The 19,304-nt window shown below is 53.1% G+C and overlaps 3 protein-coding genes across 5 annotated transcripts in view; 1 reads left to right on the top strand and 2 right to left on the bottom strand.

Annotated features, from left to right (window-relative positions):
* Window positions 1-19,304, top strand: part of LOC128272050 (dedicator of cytokinesis protein 3) — a 58,727-nt gene that overhangs the window by 36,038 nt on the left and 3,385 nt on the right. The window contains exons 4-10 of one of the 2 annotated variants that reach the window (XM_053009773.1): window positions 4,124-4,244; window positions 4,332-7,163; window positions 17,454-17,563; window positions 17,994-18,011; window positions 18,144-18,516; window positions 18,588-18,809; window positions 18,885-19,279. In XM_053009773.1, the coding sequence (XP_052865733.1) occupies window positions 4,124-4,244; window positions 4,332-7,163; window positions 17,454-17,563; window positions 17,994-18,011; window positions 18,144-18,516; window positions 18,588-18,809; window positions 18,885-19,279 (4,071 nt within the window). The remainder of the gene's footprint in view (window positions 1-4,123; window positions 4,245-4,331; window positions 7,164-17,453; window positions 17,564-17,993; window positions 18,012-18,143; window positions 18,517-18,587; window positions 18,810-18,884; window positions 19,280-19,304) is intronic. The other variant, XM_053009772.1, reaches the window with a different exon arrangement.
* On the bottom strand, window positions 7,428-9,082 carry LOC128272052 (pre-mRNA-splicing factor RBM22). Its single transcript, XM_053009776.1, has 3 exons — window positions 8,869-9,082; window positions 8,749-8,802; window positions 7,428-8,669 (listed from the first exon to the last, which is right to left on the bottom strand). The coding sequence occupies exons 1-3, from the start codon at window positions 8,920-8,922 to the stop codon at window positions 7,452-7,454; spliced, it is 1,326 nt and encodes a 441-aa protein (XP_052865736.1). The 5' UTR covers window positions 8,923-9,082; the 3' UTR covers window positions 7,428-7,451.
* Window positions 10,533-14,267, bottom strand: LOC128272051 (transmembrane and coiled-coil domains protein 2). 2 transcript variants are annotated; one of them, XM_053009775.1, is made up of 3 exons: window positions 13,623-14,146; window positions 13,105-13,373; window positions 10,533-12,987 (listed from the first exon to the last, which is right to left on the bottom strand). In XM_053009775.1, exons 1-3 carry the CDS (start codon window positions 14,112-14,114, stop codon window positions 12,240-12,242), a joined length of 1,509 nt encoding a protein of 502 aa, XP_052865735.1. In that variant the 5' UTR covers window positions 14,115-14,146; the 3' UTR covers window positions 10,533-12,239. The 2 variants fall into 2 exon arrangements, with proteins under 2 accessions (XP_052865735.1, XP_052865734.1); XM_053009774.1 differs by having other exon boundaries at window positions 10,533-14,267.

The following is a 19,304-nucleotide window of genomic DNA, read 5'->3' as shown; positions in this document are numbered from 1 at the left end:
GCTCCTCTCTAATGTCTGGTTCTTTGCCCTGTTGCACATCTTGTTTGTTCTCGCCCGAAGATATTCGAGGTTGTTCTTTTGTTTTGTGGCCTGCTCGCTATGCGATCTTCACAAGATTTGCAAAGATCCCCCTGCCGCGCACGAGAAGAAGGCAACAGCAACTGGCGGAAAGAATCGGAACGGCACAAAAAATCCGCACTCATGCCCGGATTTCGACGACGAGCCGATCTACGTGAAGATCTTCCCGCGCGGGTACGACGGGTTTCAATATTTACCGGCGCCTAATTGTTTTTTATAGCCCATCAAATCTCGCTCGTCTCGAAGTGTGTCTTTTAAAGTGTACTCTTCACGGAAGCGCAAAGCCAAAAAAAAATGGCAAACAGATCTGCCGACCCATGAAAGTACCATGGAAAGTGTCCAAGTGGCCTTTTGAGCGTTTGATATTTTACGGCTAAATTTATTCTCTACCAGCTTTGTTTGGGTTTCGCAGCTTTCAGAGCTGTTTTTTTGTATGTTCGACAGACCCCGACAAACCACTTATGGGGGGGCCCCGGTGCGGTTCCGTGTCTTCGCACACACACACCACACCGTAGGCACACCTAACCTTCAACCGCGGGGATAACCGACGAAGTATGGGACATTAATCAACACGATCCAAAACGGTTTGAACAGAAAGGATGTTAAAGAAGTCAATCTCAGGCAAGAATGGAGATCCGATGCTGCCTGCTCTGTGATTCCCTCCCCCAAGAGGTCTGCTGGAACATGAGTCACAATCCGAGCGACAACCGGCCATCTATCAGACGGGCGGACGGATGTGCGACCGGATTGAACAATGGAGAATAGCGGATGGTTTCGCTCTCTGTCTCTCTCTCCCACTATGTGTCCATTTCTCTTTCATATCTCCTCCACGCCTCACATTTCATTCAACAGAAAAACGCAAAGTAGGCCCAGCTTCCGAACGAAACCATCAACGACGATCGTCACCATGGTGACTACTGTCCTTACGCACCAGCCAGATCTTCCCGAGTCGACGAGTCGGTGATCTGGGGCGAACCACTACGCCGCATCCTGACGCCGTGGGTTATCGGTGTGTGGCCATGTAGTGGGAGATTTTTCTCACGAATCTTGTAGGACTTCACAGGAGTTCACTTAACCACCGCTAGACTGACAATGAGAGAGACAAAGAGAGAGAGACATATGGTTGTGCTCCTGTTCATGGTCGTCGTCGAGCCATTAGATGTCAGTCGCGGTTCTTGCCGTGGCCGCCTGTCTGTGGTAGACTGTGTGTGCGCATGGAAGAAGTTGGTAAGACCGCCGACTGGCGATGGCGCGGACGGTGTTAAAGATTAAAGTTTTAATTTCGTTCCCCATCATTTATGCGCTCTCCCCCCCCCCGCGGGGCGGACGGATGGCGGGCCGCGGTGCTGCTCCCCGGGTGAAGATCATGGTGCGCCTCGGTTGGACTCGGTTTCGCCTTCTGGTTTTGAGTTCGCCGCCCTCTTTCGCTTTCGTTTCCCCATCCGTTTTCAACGGCGTGTCTTCCCTTCTGGCAGACTCTTCTTACGGGGACGGATGGACGGACGGGGCCCGACCGAGAGCGGCAGCAGAAACGACCGAAACCGAAACATCAGAAGCAGCAATCACCAAATTGGTTTCTAACGAGCTCTCTCGTCGAACCGGCCGGAGCAGCGAGATCTTTGCACGTTTCTGGGTTTCTTCTGGGCGGACTCCTCTTGGCTGTTCTGTTGGCTTCATCGTCGTTCCTCGGGCCGAGATGTGTACGACCCCTCGCTACTCCTACTCCGCACATAGAACCCCCGCGCTGGCATACATAGCCACCCTGCCCTGCCTGCTAGGCTGCCTCTCATTATCTGGGGTTTGCCGAGCGATCGCGACCAAGACGCTCCTCCTCGTGTCGCTTGCACCTCAACCTTGCAAGACTCGTTGGTTTCGTTCGCCAGTTCCCCCCCCGGTAGGCAGATATGCGCCTTTTCACCGCCATTTCTTATTCGAGCGGATCGGACTTCTCCTGCTTGCTGGGCCAAACCTGTGTGCGTGTGAAATAAATATTTATCTGCCCGTAGCCGACGATATCGCAGCCGACCAAAAGGTGGAAGTAAATAAAAACCGATATCGGAATGTTCGGTGTTGCTGCTGCTGCTGCTGCGGAAGAAGCTGAAGCACGGAAAATGAAGCAAAAGTCAGCCCGATCATAAAGAGCGGTACTCACTGGAAGCGCCGCCGATCGGTCGATCGGTCGGTCGGCGTGATGACTGAGTGACCGCAGAGCTTTGGGCTTTTATGGACGCGGCGAGTGCTCGAAGCTCGATCGGACGTAGTGGCCGAGTGTGCGTGAGCGTCCTGGAAAGCGCGACTGCTGCTCCTGTGCTACCCTTTCGGAAGGCCTCAGCGCGACGATGCAGGGGCCAGGGGCACCCCTTCCGAAGGCTCGTCGCAGCCCCGGGGTCGTGCGCTGGAACAGGTTAATTCCAGGTTCCCCGCTTTTTAAAAGCCCTCGCGGGAACTGCGTAAAGTTACGCTTGCATCCCCGTAGCGGTTTGTCCCGCTTCTTCGCCGATCTTTCTGCCCTCCTGCAACACACACACACACACACACGGGCGTACTCTGCCATATTTTCTTTCGCTATCCTCTCGCTTTCTCGCACACGTTCACGTGGTATTTTCTTTTACGGGCTTCGCTGTACTTCGCCTGTGTTTTTTGGGTTAAATATCTGGAGTGGCCACTTCGGTGGCCGGGGGGGGGAGCTCGCACCGCCACGTTGCCACGTTTCCAATGTGTGGGCTCGTGGGCCAAGAAGGGCGGTGCGGCGCGGTCGGCGGCACTACATAAGAGCGCGCTCGTTTCGAGGCGTTGTCAAAGTAAAATGTCTCGTACGGCCGCAAACAACGGTGGAAAAATCTCACCGGAAAGCCCCGTACGCCCCGGCGCACGACCGGGTGCGGGGCAAGAGGCACGACGCCGCAGCATGGAACGGATCATGTGACGATCATGTTCGTTTTAAATCGCTTTATTTCTGTTGCCCTAACCGTTCCCACAGTTTGCGCCGGTCTGTCCGCCGTGTCTTCTTCCTGCGTCCCTTTTTATGCTGCTGTCCCGGCAGCACACCGAACAGGATCCCACACAGGAAGAGGGCATTTTGCCCGGGTTCTGAGGCGAATTTGGGCACCGCACCGTACCGGGGTCCTATCACGGTCCTGCGGGCTGTTAGTCACAAAATGTGTCTGTATGGGTAGCAAACGGCAGGAATTGATTCCCATGCGCCACCAATCGACAGTCACTGGTTATGATAAATTGACGGCAACGTACTGGGACTCCAGCATAAAGCCAAGGTCTTGGAAGAAACTTGTGAATGTTTAAAAAATTTAAAAAATGCGAATGTCCTCAGAATGTTCCTCAGAATGCGCTTCCATGCGCTTGTTGGGTGCTGGTCCATGTCGCGCCATGTGTACGCCACCAATCTAGCGCCCGCCATCAGTACTTCGTTTTTACGATGGGTGTATTATCTAGATGGTAATCCAGGCGCAGGAAGACACCCCCTAGGCGCGAGGAGAGTGTATCGTATTGCACACATAGGTGTTATTTTCAACTCGATGTCCGCACGGAGCACGGAGAGAGGGTACACCGCTCAAGTGGTACCCTCAACGAGTGCTGCGGACGCCTGATGGAGAGCTGACATGAAGCAGACCCCTCTTTCGGTCGAGGTTGCCGCCCGAGTGCGACCGGAAAGCGGCCCAGTGGAAGGCATTGTTTGCGTGAAGGATTATCGATCTTCTTCGTGCCGGCCGGTGGTGGGCGAATGTCTTCGTCGAAGCACGTGATTAAGAGCGATGCCAATACACACCATCCGATATCACCATCCGCACTTTTTGGCGAGATGACTTTGTCAATGAAGCTTTACAGTAAAGTTTAGGCGAAGTATAAAATAGGGCAGACCAGATTTATGTTTCTACAAAATAACTACCCGTACTTCTTGTCGTATCATACAAAAGTTCTACACATTTTTAGTATATCTCTGCATAAGATATGATGTAAATATTCTTTATTTCATTCCACAATATTGTTACTTACGCCAAAGTATCGGTTTCCATCATGTACTCCACAGAAAACTGGGCCTCGATCTGGTGCCCCGACTGGGAACGCTGGCGGTTGATCCTCAAAAAATCGGCATCGTCTCGCTACATCAGGTGCACGTCAACAGTGCAGAAAATGCCAAAGCAGCATCGGTACGTACGAATAAGAACACGAACCGAACTCCGTTTGGTTGGTTCGATGGAAATAAAACACTTCCGCTTTTCGATTCGCTCCACCAGAACCGTGGCACCCTGCGGCGGAAGGCGGGCAAAAAGATTCACACGCACCATCTGTACTTTTGCATGCGTGACTTTGGCCACCGGATCGGGGACGATGCGGAGATCTACCTTTACCTGTACGACGGCAACACGAACCGGATGCGGGCCCTGTCCGAGCGCTTTCTGGTGCGGATTGCGCGCGATGGCTTCTCGACGTACGTCGAGGCGAGCCACAACTGTACCATCTTCACCGATCTCGGCACGTCGGATCTGAACCAGGACCTGTACCTGATCGCGAACGTGATGCGTGTCGGTAAGATGCTACACTCGGAGTCGGTGAAGAAGGGCGACAAACTGACGGCGATGGCGCACGCCTACCGGCGGCCGTACGGTGTCGGAGTGTTGCCGCTCAGCGATATCGTCCAGTTCGATTACAGCGTCGAGTCGGAGGAGAAGGAGTTTAGCTTCAAGATCTTTCAGTGCGAGGAGAAGGACTACCATCAGCTGCACGAGTTGATCATCAAGAAGGCGAGCGGGAAGTTTCAACCGATCAACGCCAGCCCCCAGGGTCAGTACGGGTTGGTGGTATCGATGAAGCTGCTCCACGGTGAGCTTGGCCAGGCGAAGCTGGAGCAACCGATGCTCTTCCAGGGCACGGCCATTACCAAGAAGGTAGGCTTCCCGGACGTGATCATGCCCGGTGACGTGCGGAACGATCTGTTCCTGACGCTCGAGCGGGGCGAGTTCGAGCGCGTCGGTATTAGCACGGCCAAGAACATCGAAGTTACGGCGCTGGTACTGGACGAAAATGGGCGCGTGGTCCAGGAGTGTATAGCGATCGCGTCCGGCAGTCCTCTGCAGGCGCACTACCGATCGATGGTGTTGTACCACAACAATTCGCCCGCGTGGAACGAAACCGTCCGGATGTTTGTACCGATCGATAAGTTCAGTAAAGCGCACGTCCGGTTCGAGTTTCGCAGTTGCTCGACGCGCGACAAGTCCGATCCGAAGCTGTTCGGGTTTAGCTTTGCGCGGCTCATGGAACCGGGCGGTGCAACGATCGCCGACGGAGCCCACGAGCTGTACGTGTACAAGTGTGAGGACATTCTGAAGGTGCAACCGAATGTCTATCTGCGCCTGCCGTGCTCGGCGACCGACCGACAGTCGCTGGGTGATTCACCCTCACCGTACCATCGCAGCTCGAAGGAAGCGTTCTACGTCCGAACGATCCTTTGCTCCACGAAGCTGACACAAAACGGGGACCTTTTGTCGTTGCTCCAGTGGCGCAATCGTCCGGAAGGCATACAGGATTCGCTGCAGAGGGTTCTGCGCTTGCACAACGAGGAGTTGATCAAATTCCTGCAGGACGTACTGGACGCACTGTTTGCACTGTTCTCAACGGACGACGGCAACAGTACACCGCATTCCGGGCTCGTGTTCCACGTACTAGTCAACATCTTCAGCTTGATGCAGAGCAGCAAGTTCCAGCACTTCAAACCGGTCATGGATGCGTACATTCGGGATCACTTTGCTGCGCCCCTCGTTTACCAAGGGCTCCTGTCGTCGGTGCAACATTTGGCCGACTGGCTGACGACCACCGACAACCTCGAACCGATCGTACAGTGTTTCTGCTCGCTCGAGTTCATCTTCAAGTTGATCATCCAGTCGCGCAAGCTGTTTGCACACGCGTCCGGCGGTCAGTATGAGGACAAGTTTAAGAACGATCTGTTTTCGGTGTTTACCTCACTGAACGGTATGCTAACGGTGCCAAGCACGGTGCAGATACTGGCCACCCAGGAAGCACTGCTCAGCAATGCCGGGGTGGTGTTTGAACAGCTGCGCACGATCATCACACGGCCGGAGCTAGAGACTCTGGTGCGATCGATGCTGGATGCAGTGCCAAAGGATGCCCAGCCCCCGTTGGTGCAGGCGAAGCTGAAATCGATCAAGGATATGGTGTCGGGCCAGCTGTTTCAGGACGACGAACTGCGCTCGGTCATCTTGGGGATCGCATGCAAGCATCTGCGCATACACCTGGCCAGGCGCGACGAGCTACGACTGTGTACGGAAATTCTCGCCGAAGTGCTGATCAAACTGTACGAAGCGCGTGCCAAAGCGGGCGAAAAGCCATCCAATGCCATCCACCACGATCTGGACACACTGTTCGGGGCCATCTTTCCGATACTGCTGCAAACGATCAATGTGCTGAGCAACGGGGGCAACGAGAGTCTGGTGTGTTCACTGTTTGCGGTCAAACTGGGACTGCTTCAGCTGCTGGACGAGTCGCACTATCAGCGCATGTGGGACCGGCAAAGTGGTGCCAGCCCGGGAGGATCGAACCCGGGCGGCGGCAACAGTTGCCCGTCGGCTGGCGGGAAGGAGCTGCGCGATTTCATCCAACAATGCCTGGCGATCTTCAAGGATATGCTCGAGCAGGACTGGATCATTTTCTCCAAAGACTGGCTGGTCATGAAGATGGCGGCCAACGATGTGGTGCGGCGCACCCTCGAGGAGCTAGCGAAACCGCTGGTGTACCGCTTCCTGGGCCCCCAGTCATTCGATTCGCAGCTCTGGTGGTCGTACTTCAGTGTGGCCGTTATCTTTCTCACGCAACCATCGCTGCAGATCGAGCAGTACCACGAAACGCGGCGGCGCAAGATACTCAGCACGCACGGCGACATGCGCGTCATGATGGGCTTTCAGATACTGAGCATGTGGGCACAGCTGGGCGAACATAAGCTACACTTCATCCCCTCGATGGTGGGCCCGTTTCTGGAGGTTACGCTTGTGCCGGAGCCGGCGCTCCGCAAGGCAACCTTTACCGTGTTCTACGACATGATGCAGTGCGAACAGGTAGGTGTGACGATTGGTATTTACTGTCCTTTCTTAATTGACCCTGGCCTGGTCTCCATTGGACCGGCCTGGTTACGATTCATTCATGTTGTTTTAAATTTACTTCACAATTTCTTGACCACCAATCAGAGGCCTTATCCTCCTTCAGACCTTCGTTTCACGTGTTGGATGAGCTTGAAGAGGAAAGGTTATTTATTTTCGGAAAATAGTCGACAATACTGTGATTCGATGTACACTGTTTTTATTTATTAAGATTTTGGTTAAAGACATATGTGGCTTGCTACACGTTTACTTCTTCAGGGCCCCTAACCGGGCGGGATCCTGGCTGGGATAGTGCAACTGTTGCTGCATGCCCGGCATCGACGGGGGATGCATCATACCTTGCGCCGATCCTGCACTAGTACCGGGTTTCCCACTGCCACCGCCCGTTCCCGGCCCTTGTCCTTGCTGTTGCTGGTACATTGACGCGTAACTGGGCGCCCCGGGAATGAGACCAGGCGGCAGCTGGTGTATTTTCATGCCCGGCGGCAGCACGGCCATCTCCGAGGCCTGCAGGTTAAAGTAATCGGTCGGATTTGGCGGTAACGGTAGCTGTCCGGGCAGACCCGGGACGGGATCGAAGATTCGGTTCCCACCGGCACCACCGGACCCCCGTGGAGCGGAACTTTGCTGGGCGTAAGCCGTCGACTTGGCCTGCGAGTGTGCCCACTTGATGGTGAGCTTCTTGCCACCGAGAATAAGTTTGTTGAACGTTTTCTCCGCCGCCAGCTCGGCCGCGGCTCGCTTCGTGTACTGCACGAAGGCGCACTGCTGGCGTGGCACGAGTGAAACCGACCGAATCTCGCCGTAATGGTAGAAGTTGTCGCGTATGTCCACCTCCGTAAGATGGTCGCCCAAGTTGCCCACGTACAGTGTGGTGATGGTTTTATCTTCCGGTGGATCGAGCGTCGGTATGGAAGCGGCACGCTTCATCAGCTTGTCTGCCACCGGATCGTTACGCCCATAGTACCGATCGCGTATGTTCTGTTCCGAAAGCGGATCGTCCGGTTCGACTGGTTTGTCGTGCCGATACGGACACTCTTCCCCGCGTTTGCATTCACCCTTCACCCAGAACGAGCAAATGTGAGGTAGATTGCGTTTGTAGTACGGTGCGGTGCGGGCCAGCTTCGCCAGCATGTCGCTGGCCGCCAACGATTTACCGACCGCACCGGCGGCCACCGTATTATCACCGCCCGCCTTAAGCTGTGCCTCGATGTTTTGGATGTAGAACTCTTTGTTCACATCACTTTCCGGTATCTTGTCCTGTATCTTGAGGGCCGCATCGCGCACCTGCGTCGGCAGACCGTACTCGAGATCCAGCAGACAGGTTTGGCAGACGTTCTTCAGTTTGCTGCATGTTTGGCAGATTTCCGTCTTCTTGAACCGCATCCGGGCGCCGGGACACCAGCGGAAGATGGTGAAAGGGCGGGTACAGATTTTGCACTCCTTGCCGTACCGCTCTTTAATCTGTTTTAGGGGAGGGAGATACAAACGGCTGTGAGGGATATGCTTTTGACAAATCTGCATTGCTGCGTGTTGGGCTCACCATCCGGACGTAAGGATTGTCACCGAGGCATGTTTGACAAAGAATCGGGAATTCCTGCAATGGAACGAAAACATGAGAACTTGTCTTGAAATATCTCGCCCTAAGGGACCTGATGCCTACCGAATCTTCCCAGTTCTGCCGATTGTAAGTGTTTGTTGTTTTGGACATCGCCATCTTGAAGCCGCTTGTTAACTCTCGTTTTTGTCCGTTTTTGGTACAACTTTTACTGTCTTTCGATATGCGTACACGTAACCCGCACAAAACTTAACACCTCTCACCAACAGTTAGCAAAATAATGCTATTTTTTCACAAATTAAAATGCATTTCGCTTGTCGTCAGTCAGGCAAGCATTTCTTTCGTTTACCGTTGAGCTGTCAGATGTGTGGTCTTTTTCATCGCACAACTACCCTTGTTGACGTCTCAAAGCAAGAGGGTGAAATGGCAGTGCTGCCAGATGGGGCTACTTTGATTCGATCGAATTTTCCCAGACTTTCGGCTTGCCATATTGCATACAACTTTCCTGATTAGATAGGCCATATTTTAAATGAGTCCGATTGCTAATGAATGACTGTAAATGGCCTACATTCATCGAATTTTAATAATTTCAACAAATATCACTAGCAAATTTTCCCCTGTCTTGGTGATAAAATATATAACAAATGTTTTGTCGTTTTTCTTTGCTCACATTGCTCACGTGAGAATCAATCACGTTGGAATGCCTGCATGATTTCAGTTTGGAAAATGTTCGATGGTAGAACTAATAGCTTAGATTTCATGACGTAAGATTTCATATAGTTTAACCCCCTCAGGTCATCCAAAATAAACTACAAAGGCGGAAGTTACCATATACGCGCATTAAACCACCGGAACCGTTAAAAGCGACGCAAACGCCCCGCGTGGTTTTGGTAAGCGCGTGTGAAAATTGATAATCCACTATCATTCATCGTCGGTTTATTCGTACGGAACAAAATAAACCTTTGACCCAAATGTATGACGCACAGAACACTCAATCGTACGTAGAACGTGCGGCCAACGACCTTGCGAGCGGATACGGATTAATGACTATTTTGGCGGTGGCGCTATGTATAAACGGTGGATTCGGTGGCGAACAAAGAGCATGAAAAACAAGGCAGCCCCGATACTCTCGTGGCCTTTCGGTGAGCCGCGAAGTGACCTACCACTTGAACGCAATCAGCCCCAACTTCTTGGGTGTGAGGGGAGAACAAAACGCCCGCGAAGGGATACGTTCCCACAAAGCATCGATCCTAGTATGTGGGGCCCTATGTGGCGATTCCTTAGAAGGTGTTTTTTTTTACATTGCTTCATCCAACAAGTGGATAATCCGTTGTTGTCGTGGCTCACAAAACATACCGGCCACCGATTGTGTGCCTGAGCATGACCCAATATTCGTTTCGGATTGTTCTCCATCGCGCCTGATAAGAAGCGCGACTTGCACCCTGGGACACGAGGTTGACCGATGGATCCGGTTGCTGCGATTGCTGCCCGTGGAAAGTGATTTGAAACTGCTCTATTATTATCGCAATCACCATCAGAGTGCCCGACTGCCACGAGACTAGGTAAAAACTGTACCCCCGAGTCCGCCATTGTTTAGGGGCAGTTGCACCCCCCCGTGGGTGGGGAACCGGCAACTACTAGTAATCACACCTTGATGTCGTTTAAATTCCGGTTTTTCGCCTCCGTTGGCTCGATTAATGGCGCCTCGAGCGCAACACCGAAGCAAACGGGCGACAAGAAAAGACCGTATTTTTGGTTTTGTTTCGATTTCCTTTTATTTTTCGAATCTCTAGCGCGAGAAACATTTATAAAGAGTGAAAGAAGGATAGAGCTATAGGGAGCGAGAGAGATAGAGAGAGTTAGAGAGATAATTGGTGAGGCATGTGTGTTTTGGTAGTAATTCTCTGGTACTTTTTTCGATAGAACCCCCCGCTCGAACGCTGCTAGTGGCCTCCTAGGGTGCGCTCTTGCTTCGAAAATATCACTCACTGGCCGCGGAAACCACCAATCCTGTGGCTTTGTGGCTGTGGCCCAATGCGCGCTGTGTGTTTAACATCGAAGTGGAAATATTCGTATGGTGCCTCTACTCCAGTAAACGTTTTTGTTTTAGTGTATCGTTAAAAGAATTCGTTCCTAATTTTGCCTTTGCCAGGTGCCGCGTCTATTGCTTCTTCGGTGCATTCGGCGTTCGGGGAGTGCGTTTCCGCGCTATCGGTCGATGGTTGCTTTGTTTGCGACTTTTGTTGGTTTATTTTGCTTACGTCTTTACGTCTCTACACAGTGATTTTTTTGTCCTACTAATACTACCAGAGTTGGCTATGTATACTACACTCCTACCCAACCCACCCATTCGTCCTGTGGCTTCTCCTGGTGCCGTCTGGCGCCTTGGGTCGCCAAAAAACCCAATCACGTTTTGATGTACCCACCCGCCGATCTTACGTAATTTATGTCCAGTCCCTCCCTTTTGTGTTGCTATTTCCCCTTACCGTATTGACTCCCGTTAGTGGTGGTGTTCTGCTTCTTCTGTATTCTACCACCTGACCCTACTGTTTTGCCCTGCTTCCGTTAAACTCGCTAATAATAACTTAATATTGCTTCCATCGGTAGAAGAAATAGGAGACCTTAAAACTTTCTCTATTATAAGAACATTATCGTATGTAACGGAACAACGACGCGCCGGCTGCGCGTGTTCACTCTGTGTTGGGCGCATCATCGTTTGCTTCCGCCTGTCCTCAAAAGCCTAATCGCGCAAGCTGCGCGCGATCTTTACCCTCTGCGATTGCCCGGCGATCGTTTATGCGGAGGAGCGCATGGACTACTGCGAACAATCTATGACGGTATAACGAGCAGTTACTACGACAACACTACGGCTACTTCCTTTAGCTCCCGTGCTTTGGAAACGATCGCACCGCGCGTTCAATTATGATTTGTCAAACACGTGATCTTCGATCATTTTCGTTCTAGATCAACGGTCTACTTAACCGGAGGCTAGTTTAGCGGACGAACAAGAAGCTTGATTGCAATTTTTCACCTCTCTATGCGCACCCTGTTCAGTACATTAATCACATTCAGTGCTAAAAACCTGTCCACGCCGACGATCTAACCATTAAATAACCACAGATGAAATCCCTAGGAAAAGTTGACGAAAATTTAGTAACACCCCGCGGTATACAATATGACCGCATGGTGGCCGATTCGCACATGGCTTTTCCTTTCCTTGTTGCATCTCCATGTGTGCACTACGTTCTGTGGTGCGGTTTTGTGATGTTTTGGACGTGGATGGATTCATATTCATAGCGAACTCACGCACCACCACCTCTAGCGGTCTTTCGATTTTGAGCAGTTTTCCTCTTGAGCCTAGCCGAGCATCCTGTGAGCAGCACACACGTGTTCGCGGTTCCATTTTGAGCTCGCTAAAACAATCTTTCTGAATAAACCCCCGATAGTGGAAAGGATTGAACCACGGCCCGCGTCGTTTAGGCAGCATCATCACTCACAACCTGGCTGCGCAGGATGCGTAACAGGTGCACGCCGGTTTCGCGCACGTCCGGCCACTGGCGCACGATGACGAACAGCATGACCGTGCAGACTAAGGTTGTGAGCACCCGGAAGCGGGTTTTCAGAAATGGCACAATAATACCGGCCGCCGTCGCCACCAGGAGCAGTATGACTTGCAGCACGGTCAGCACCACATTGATCAGCTTCACGACGACGGCCCGGGCGTTCGAGTTGTAGATGCCCTCCACGGTAACGTACTGCTGCTGCGACAGTTGCTCCATCTTGGCGATGCGCGTCTGGCAGTTCTCCAGGATCTCGTTAACGTCCCGCAACCGCTCGTCGCTCTGGTACTGAACCTTTTCCTCGAGGTCGGCGATCGCTTGCTTCAGATTTTCGCGCTCGTTCTGGTGCAGCTCGGACAGATCGTTAATCTGCTCCTCGAGGCGGTCCGCCCGGTAGCGTTCGTTTTCCAGTGACATCGACAGTTCCGATACGTCCTTCTGAAGCCCCTCGAGCCGCTCGAGACGCTCCTTCTGCTTCTGTTGCTCGTCCCGCACCTCGCCCAGGGCCTTATAGTGGACACAGCGCTGACTACAGCTTAGCCGGTGGTGTTTGTCCGAACCGAGCGGCAGACTGTCGCTGGTGACGCTACTGCACTCGCTGTCATGCTCGCTGTACTTGCCGCCGCCACCAGCGCCGGCCGTACTCTGATGCCGATGACCGGCCCTTGTGCCTTGCGCCGGCTGCGTCTGAGCGAGTCCCTGTCGGCGGCCTTCACTGTCGCTAGTGCTGGTCGGATGGTGCTGATGCTGGTGGTGATGGTGATGGTGATGCCCGTGGTGCCCGCCACTTGGCGTCGACGTCTGCTGTCCGTCGGTGCCGCTCACGTCCATCCCGGACAGTTCCCCGTCGGCGGTGCCACCACCGGTGCCGGTGTACCAGGTGGCCGTTAGCTGGTTGATGTTGTCCGCGCTCCCAAACTTGTTGCGGATGAGGTGCGCGAACTTGCGCGGTTTCGATATCACAGTCGCCGACAAGCCGGTTACGCCGTGCCGGATGTTGCCACCGACATTCCGCAACCCTTGTCCCACGTCGCGCAGCATTTCGCGCGGCTGCAGAAAACCAGGTCCGCCCGGGCCGCCGCCCCCCGCCGTAGTCGCCAGGTGCTGCTGAAGGTTCGAGGGCAGTGTTTGGCTTCCACCGCCGCCTCCCGTCGGATGGTGGCCGCCACCGCCCGATTGCTGTAGCAGGCCGGAGGAGGTAGCGTCGTGTTGAGCGGCGGCGGCGGCTGCGGCCATCTGCTGCTGGTGCTGCTGCTGAGCCTGCTGCTGCTGAGCCTGTTGCTGCTGCTGCTGCTGGGCCTGTTGCTGCTGCTGTTGCTTCTGCTGGGTTTGCTGTAGATCCTTGTAGCGCTTGTTGTACGACTCGAGCTTCTTCTGCAGCTGCGAAATGGTGTTTGCACTTTTCTGGTTCTTCTTCTCAAACACCGCCTTGATGCGAGCGAGCTGCTGCTTGTCCGCGTTTGCCGCCAGCTTCAGATACTCATTAACGTTGGCATCGCGCGCTTCCTGCTCCTTGCGGATCAGCTCCTTTGTGCAGGCGATCTTCGTCGTGATACGATCGTACGCCAGCGGTGCACTGCTCCCCCGTGAGTGGCCCTTCTGGTGGTGGCCCGATACGTGCATCGGTGCGCCGCCGCCGCCGGGTTGTTGGGAAATTCCCCCGGCGATTCGCTCCATGGAATCGTTACTGTGCTGCGACACGGTCGTTACGTTCGCTCCGTCCAGCTCCTCGAGCAGCGGCCCCACGCCGGACAGATTGCTGTAGTCCATCGAAACCGCCGGGTGACGCATCGTGTCCTCCAAGCCGCCGCCGTAACCACCGCTACCACCACTGCTGCTGGCGGCCACTGCCGTACTGGCAACGGACGCCACCGAGTTGCCCGTCCCAGGCGTCATCGTCGTCGTGGTTGCCGTCGTTAGCATTTCGATTGTCGCCGTTGTCATTTCGTCCTCCCTGCGGTGCCTATCCGTCCATCGGCGGGTAGAGCCCCGGCCACCGAGAGTGCGCTTATCTCTCGGACCCTTCGCACAACCAGTTTGCGGCCCGCTTCAGTGGCTATTACTACTTCCGCGAGATTCCCGAATCCAAGGCGGTGGTGCAGTGAAGCCACTACCACACACGACCACCACCGTGCCGCGGCTACACTATCAGTTCGCCCAATGTTTCTGTCGTGGTCGTGGCGTACGTTGTGATTTGTGTCCGATAATTGTGACTGTGGCGCCGCTTGCTTCGTTCGCCAGACGTACTCTCAACCTACGTGTTGGACCAGGACGAGAGGCAGGCAAGTGATTAAGCGGCGTCCGGCGTGCCCGCTACACCTGTCTAGGATGTTTTCGTTCCGGCGATCCTTCTTCCAATTAGCTTCGAGGTACACAGCTTCAGTGTGTGGCAGCGGGGTGCAGGTAACTCTCGGTGCTATGCGGCGCTATGCGTTGTAGCAGCACCTCACTCTATAGTTTGCTTTGATTATCGCGCGGCTCAGGCTGATGATTCATACCCACTTCATACAAACCACACCCAGCCCTCTACGATGCTGGTCACACACCCTTCCGCGGCGACCGGTGATGGAAGGGAGAATTGCAAGTGGTTCCTTTGCAAACACACACCGTAAGCGTGCGTGCGTGTGTGTGTGTGTGTGGGTCAGTCTCACTTTTTGCAGGCGATTTGTCGCCGCCGTCTTCGTCGTTGCTACGGGACTGGGTACACACAGGACGTAGGACCGCGAACCACCTCCTTGTTGTCGTTGGTCCCGCTCGTTCCGCACCCGGGAATCGTTAAACTTCAATTAAACACAAACCGCATAATTGAGCCAACGGGATGCACGGGGAGCCACCAGCTACTTATCTCCGCCAATCTCTATCTCTTGCACGCGCGTCCCTCCCACTATCTGTCTAGCAGTTCGCCGACCGAACCTCTTCCAAATGCATCATCGCTCTACCGAATGGCCATCGAAAAGGAAGGTGCGGGGACGGAACACATCTGCTGCGTGTGTCGACGACCAATTTACTGTCGCCGTCCCCCCGGGGGACGGTTGTGTCTCGGGCTATCGGGGTCCACCGGGAGTCCGATGCCGTCTGTCGCCGTACGTGCTGCGCCGGTGCAACCTTCCGTGTTTCCTGCCGACTGCGAGTTCCTTTTTCTTCGCTTCGCCGCCGTACCGATTTTTACGCATAAGTAAGTTCGCGAAGGTCGCATAAAAGACTCAACGCTCTACGCACGTTTGGTGGTGCTGTGCGTTCCGGAGTCCTTCCGACACACACACTCTGAGCTGGGCCCGCGGTTACAGAGGTCCCGACAAACGGGGGCAGCACACAGCTTTTCGTAGCCTACTTCTTGCCATCATCGCGCGTTTGTTTTCGCGATTGTTATTTGCGACTCACAACACCAAGCACACATACACGCACATACACGGTGCGTTCGATCCGCGGTCGTAGTTCCGATTTCGATTTCCGGACTGGCTGGCCAACTGTTTGCGTTCGCGTTTCGGGGGCGACCTCTCCAGGGCACCGGGGATCACTTCCTGCTTTGCTCGTCGTTGTCTTCGTCGTCATTCATGTTTGTAGGACGACGTTCGTTTCTCGTTCCTTTCGCTGCTTCGGTCGCGCTCACTCCGCTTGCCCTACGCGGCAGTCAATCCAAACCCAAACCAACCATCCAGACACAGTCAATCAGCTCATGGGATGTGTCAAATATTTTCCACGGCGCGGTCACTCTGAGGTTCGCTGCCGCGGCCACCGCCACCACCGCCACCGCCTGCGCGCTGGTGTGCGCACTTGAGTGGTTGTGTGTGTGTGCGTAACGCTAGTCGCTCTTGCGAGAGAGAGACAACAACGTTCGTCGGCAGTGCTTTTTGTTCGCGTAAACGCCACACCGAAAGCCAGTGTGCGGGAAAGAGATGGCCTACGACTGAACGGGTTGAATGACAGATTCGCCGCATGCGCCCACCGTACGCACTTCGCCGCACTAGTTTTCGCTCGAACGACTCGCCGCGATGGATGCTGTCAAACAAATGTTCAAGGATGGCGCAATTTCGAATCGTTTGTAGTTTCGAAACACATGTTGGTAATAAAAAATAGAGGGTTTTTGCTAACCCTTATCGTGTCGCGTCCGTACTGGAAATGAGGGCCGATATCTTCTCATCGAACAAAAAAAAAGTGGAATGTTTGCTGATGTCAAGCGCGCCAGATAACAACGCAGGTGGATCGTAATATTCATCGTGAATCAACACCCACCACCGCCTCATATCTGCTGTGTCACAAACTATTGATTTTGACCATCTGTCGTGATAAGGGGTTTCCATCGCCATCGCCTGGTAGACTCCGTGCTTCGCAGTGCGTGAGTCATCGGTAAGACGCGCCTACATTGGTGTGAGCAATGAATGTGGTAAAGTCATTTTCATTTCACGAAGGCCTCGATTTGTACAGGTTGATGCAATGCAGAAATATTTGTCCAATTCATAATTCACCTTTGACCTTACTAGGTTTCGCTAGCCTAACCCATTTTATCAAGTCGACATTCCGTTTAACAAAAGTACATTTTCAACTGTCAAAGACACACTAATCAAAGTAGGTCTTTGCAATGTTTTCCGCAATGTTTTGTAAAGTTGGAAATAAAATGAACATAGCTACCACATTTCATTCGAACGAAATTGGCTTAACATGGACAGACAGGTCATAATATTACACCAAATTTATGGAGTTCGTTTGGCATTACTGGGTAAATCTGCTTCGCCGAATCTCAGTCATAGTACTGGTCCCCACTGGTTTCCCCACAAATAGTGAAGCTTCAAAGTATCTCCTTCGTACGTCCTACGTATGTACAATATTGCCAAAAATGTCTTCAATTTTGCTTGCGTAATTGCCCAATTTTTCCCCAAAACTGGAGAGGCTTCTAACTCTGTACAAATTCGTATATATTCCATATTATATTTCATCATAAACCATAAATTTCTTCATAGAACCGGCCTTTTTTACTCGTCGTGGTATACATCTCAATCTGGGACTTTGCAATTGAAGTTGCAGTTGGTGGTCATTTTGGACCCGTGTACTACTCTATCTACTTCTTTATTTCCTACCTACTTAATCTATTTCTTAACATATCCGCTTCTTAACACAAATTAAAAATTGCAGGTTTCTCGCGGATCGTTCCGGCTGGTAGAAAGTGAGCTGATCGACAAATTGGATCTGCTGATTAGTGAAAACAAGGGCGACGATGAGTACCGGGAGCTGTTCAGCACAATGTAAGTACAGGGGAAGCAGCAATCCAACCTACACCGGCCACCGTGTACTCAACCGGAATCGCGCGACTAACAAAACCACATCTCCATTGTAGCGTTCTAATGTTGATTGAATTTCTTTTCTCTTTTCTCTCGTTTCCGTTAACATCATGCGCATTGCACACACTACTAACAACACGATTTAACACCGACACACGTACACGCTCACCCAACGCTACACCTAACAATGAACATCCGGTTGATCGCGAATAACATTAACTCTTGATCATCCACCCATTCATCTGCGTGTTTCTCGTCGCCGCCCGTCGTCGCTGTCTTTCGCTGACCCATTGTTCTACAATGTGCCCTTTTTCTGCCGTCGTCTTCTTCCGTCTATTTTCGTTTTATGCATGTCCACACTGACAAACTTCTTCGTGCACCTCCCAAACCGTAGGGAGCAATTGTGCCTGGCGTAAGTTTTCTATCCCCCGTTTCTAAAGCATGCCCCCAAAAAAATGACCCCCGTTAATGGTGGAGTTTTGATGCAGTGTTTTAATGTGGCATTTGTTCTTCTACCTTTCCCCTTTTACCGGTTCCGTCACAGTCTGCTGGAGCGGGTGCAAACGGAAAACCCTTCGTGGCGCGAATCTGGCATCGCCTTCATCTCGTCCGTTACGCGGCTCCTCGAGCGGCTGCTCGACTACCGCAGCGTGATGCAGGGCGACGAGAACCGGGACAAGCGGATGACGTGCACGGTGAACTTGCTCAACTTCTACAACGACGAAATAAACCGGAAGGAGATGTACGTCCGGTACATCTACAAACTGCTCGATCTGCACCTGGGCGCCGAGAACTACATCGAGGCCGGGCTAACGCTGAAACTGTACTCCGACATGCTGTCGTGGGACAGCGAGCACGTTTCGGACGATTCGAATGGTCCGCGCGAGTGGGAACAGAAGGAGAAAATCTATAAAAATGTAAGCAACCACCCACCGAGAGTGCAAAGTGACGACCAAATGACATTCTTATCGCCGATGTTCCATTGCAGATCATTAGCTATTTCGACAAGGGAAAGTGCTGGGAGAAGGGCATCCCCCTGTGCAAGGAGCTGGCCATGTTCTACGAGCGCAAACGCTTCGACTACAACCGGCTGAGCGATGTGCTGGTGCAGGAGGCCAAATTCTTTCAAAACATTCTCACCCAACTCCGCCCGGAACCGGAGTACTTTCGGGTTGGTTACTACGGAACCGGCTTTCCGTCGTTCGTTAGGGTACGTCGCCTGCTTGCTGTCGTAGTATCCTTCACCTGATTTAGCGTCCCTGTTGTTTTGCTTTCCACTCTGCAGAACAAACAATTCATCTACCGCGGGCTGGAGTACGAGCGGATCGGTGCGTTCATCCAGCGGCTGCAGACCGAGTTCCCGACCGCGCAGATCCTGGACAAAAAGCAGTACCCACCGGACGGCTCGATTCTGAACTCGCCCGAGCAGCGGTTCCACGTCGTGAACGTGCGCCCGATCGCCGACCCATACCACCTGAAGAGTGCCAAGGTGACCGTGCCGGAGAAGATCTCCAAGTACTACGAGGTGAACGATGTGACGCGCTTCCAGTACGATCGGCCCGTGCACAAGGGCACCGTCGACAAGGACAACGAGTTTAAGTCGCTCTGGATCGTGCGCACGATCTACGAGACGGCCCAGCCACTGCCCGGCATTTTGCGCTGGTTCGAGGTTAGCAAGACGTAAGTAGTGCGGCAGGAAGTGATC

Source organism: Anopheles cruzii, chromosome 3 (assembly GCF_943734635.1).
Source record: "Anopheles cruzii chromosome 3, idAnoCruzAS_RS32_06, whole genome shotgun sequence".
In the NCBI taxonomy this organism is placed as follows: domain Eukaryota; kingdom Metazoa; phylum Arthropoda; class Insecta; order Diptera; family Culicidae; genus Anopheles; species Anopheles cruzii.
This window is presented reverse-complemented; position numbering and strand designations above follow the sequence as displayed.

What these genes read in the sequence shown, in the direction of transcription:
- LOC128272052 (XM_053009776.1), bottom strand. Translation starts at nt 8,922, where the DNA reads ATGGCGATGTCCAAAACAACAAACACTTACAATCGGCAGAACTGGGAA. An exon ending in GGCAGAACTGGGAAGATTCG is followed by an intron (nt 8,803 to 8,868) that starts GTAGGCATCAGG and finishes GTTCCATTGCAG; the next exon opens with GAATTCCCGATTCTTTGTCA. An exon ending in ACAATCCTTACGTCCGGATG is followed by an intron (nt 8,670 to 8,748) that starts GTGAGCCCAACA and finishes CCCCTAAAACAG; the next exon opens with ATTAAAGAGCGGTACGGCAA.
- LOC128272051 (XM_053009774.1), bottom strand. Translation starts at nt 14,267, where the DNA reads ATGACAACGGCGACAATCGAAATGCTAACGACGGCAACCACGACGACG.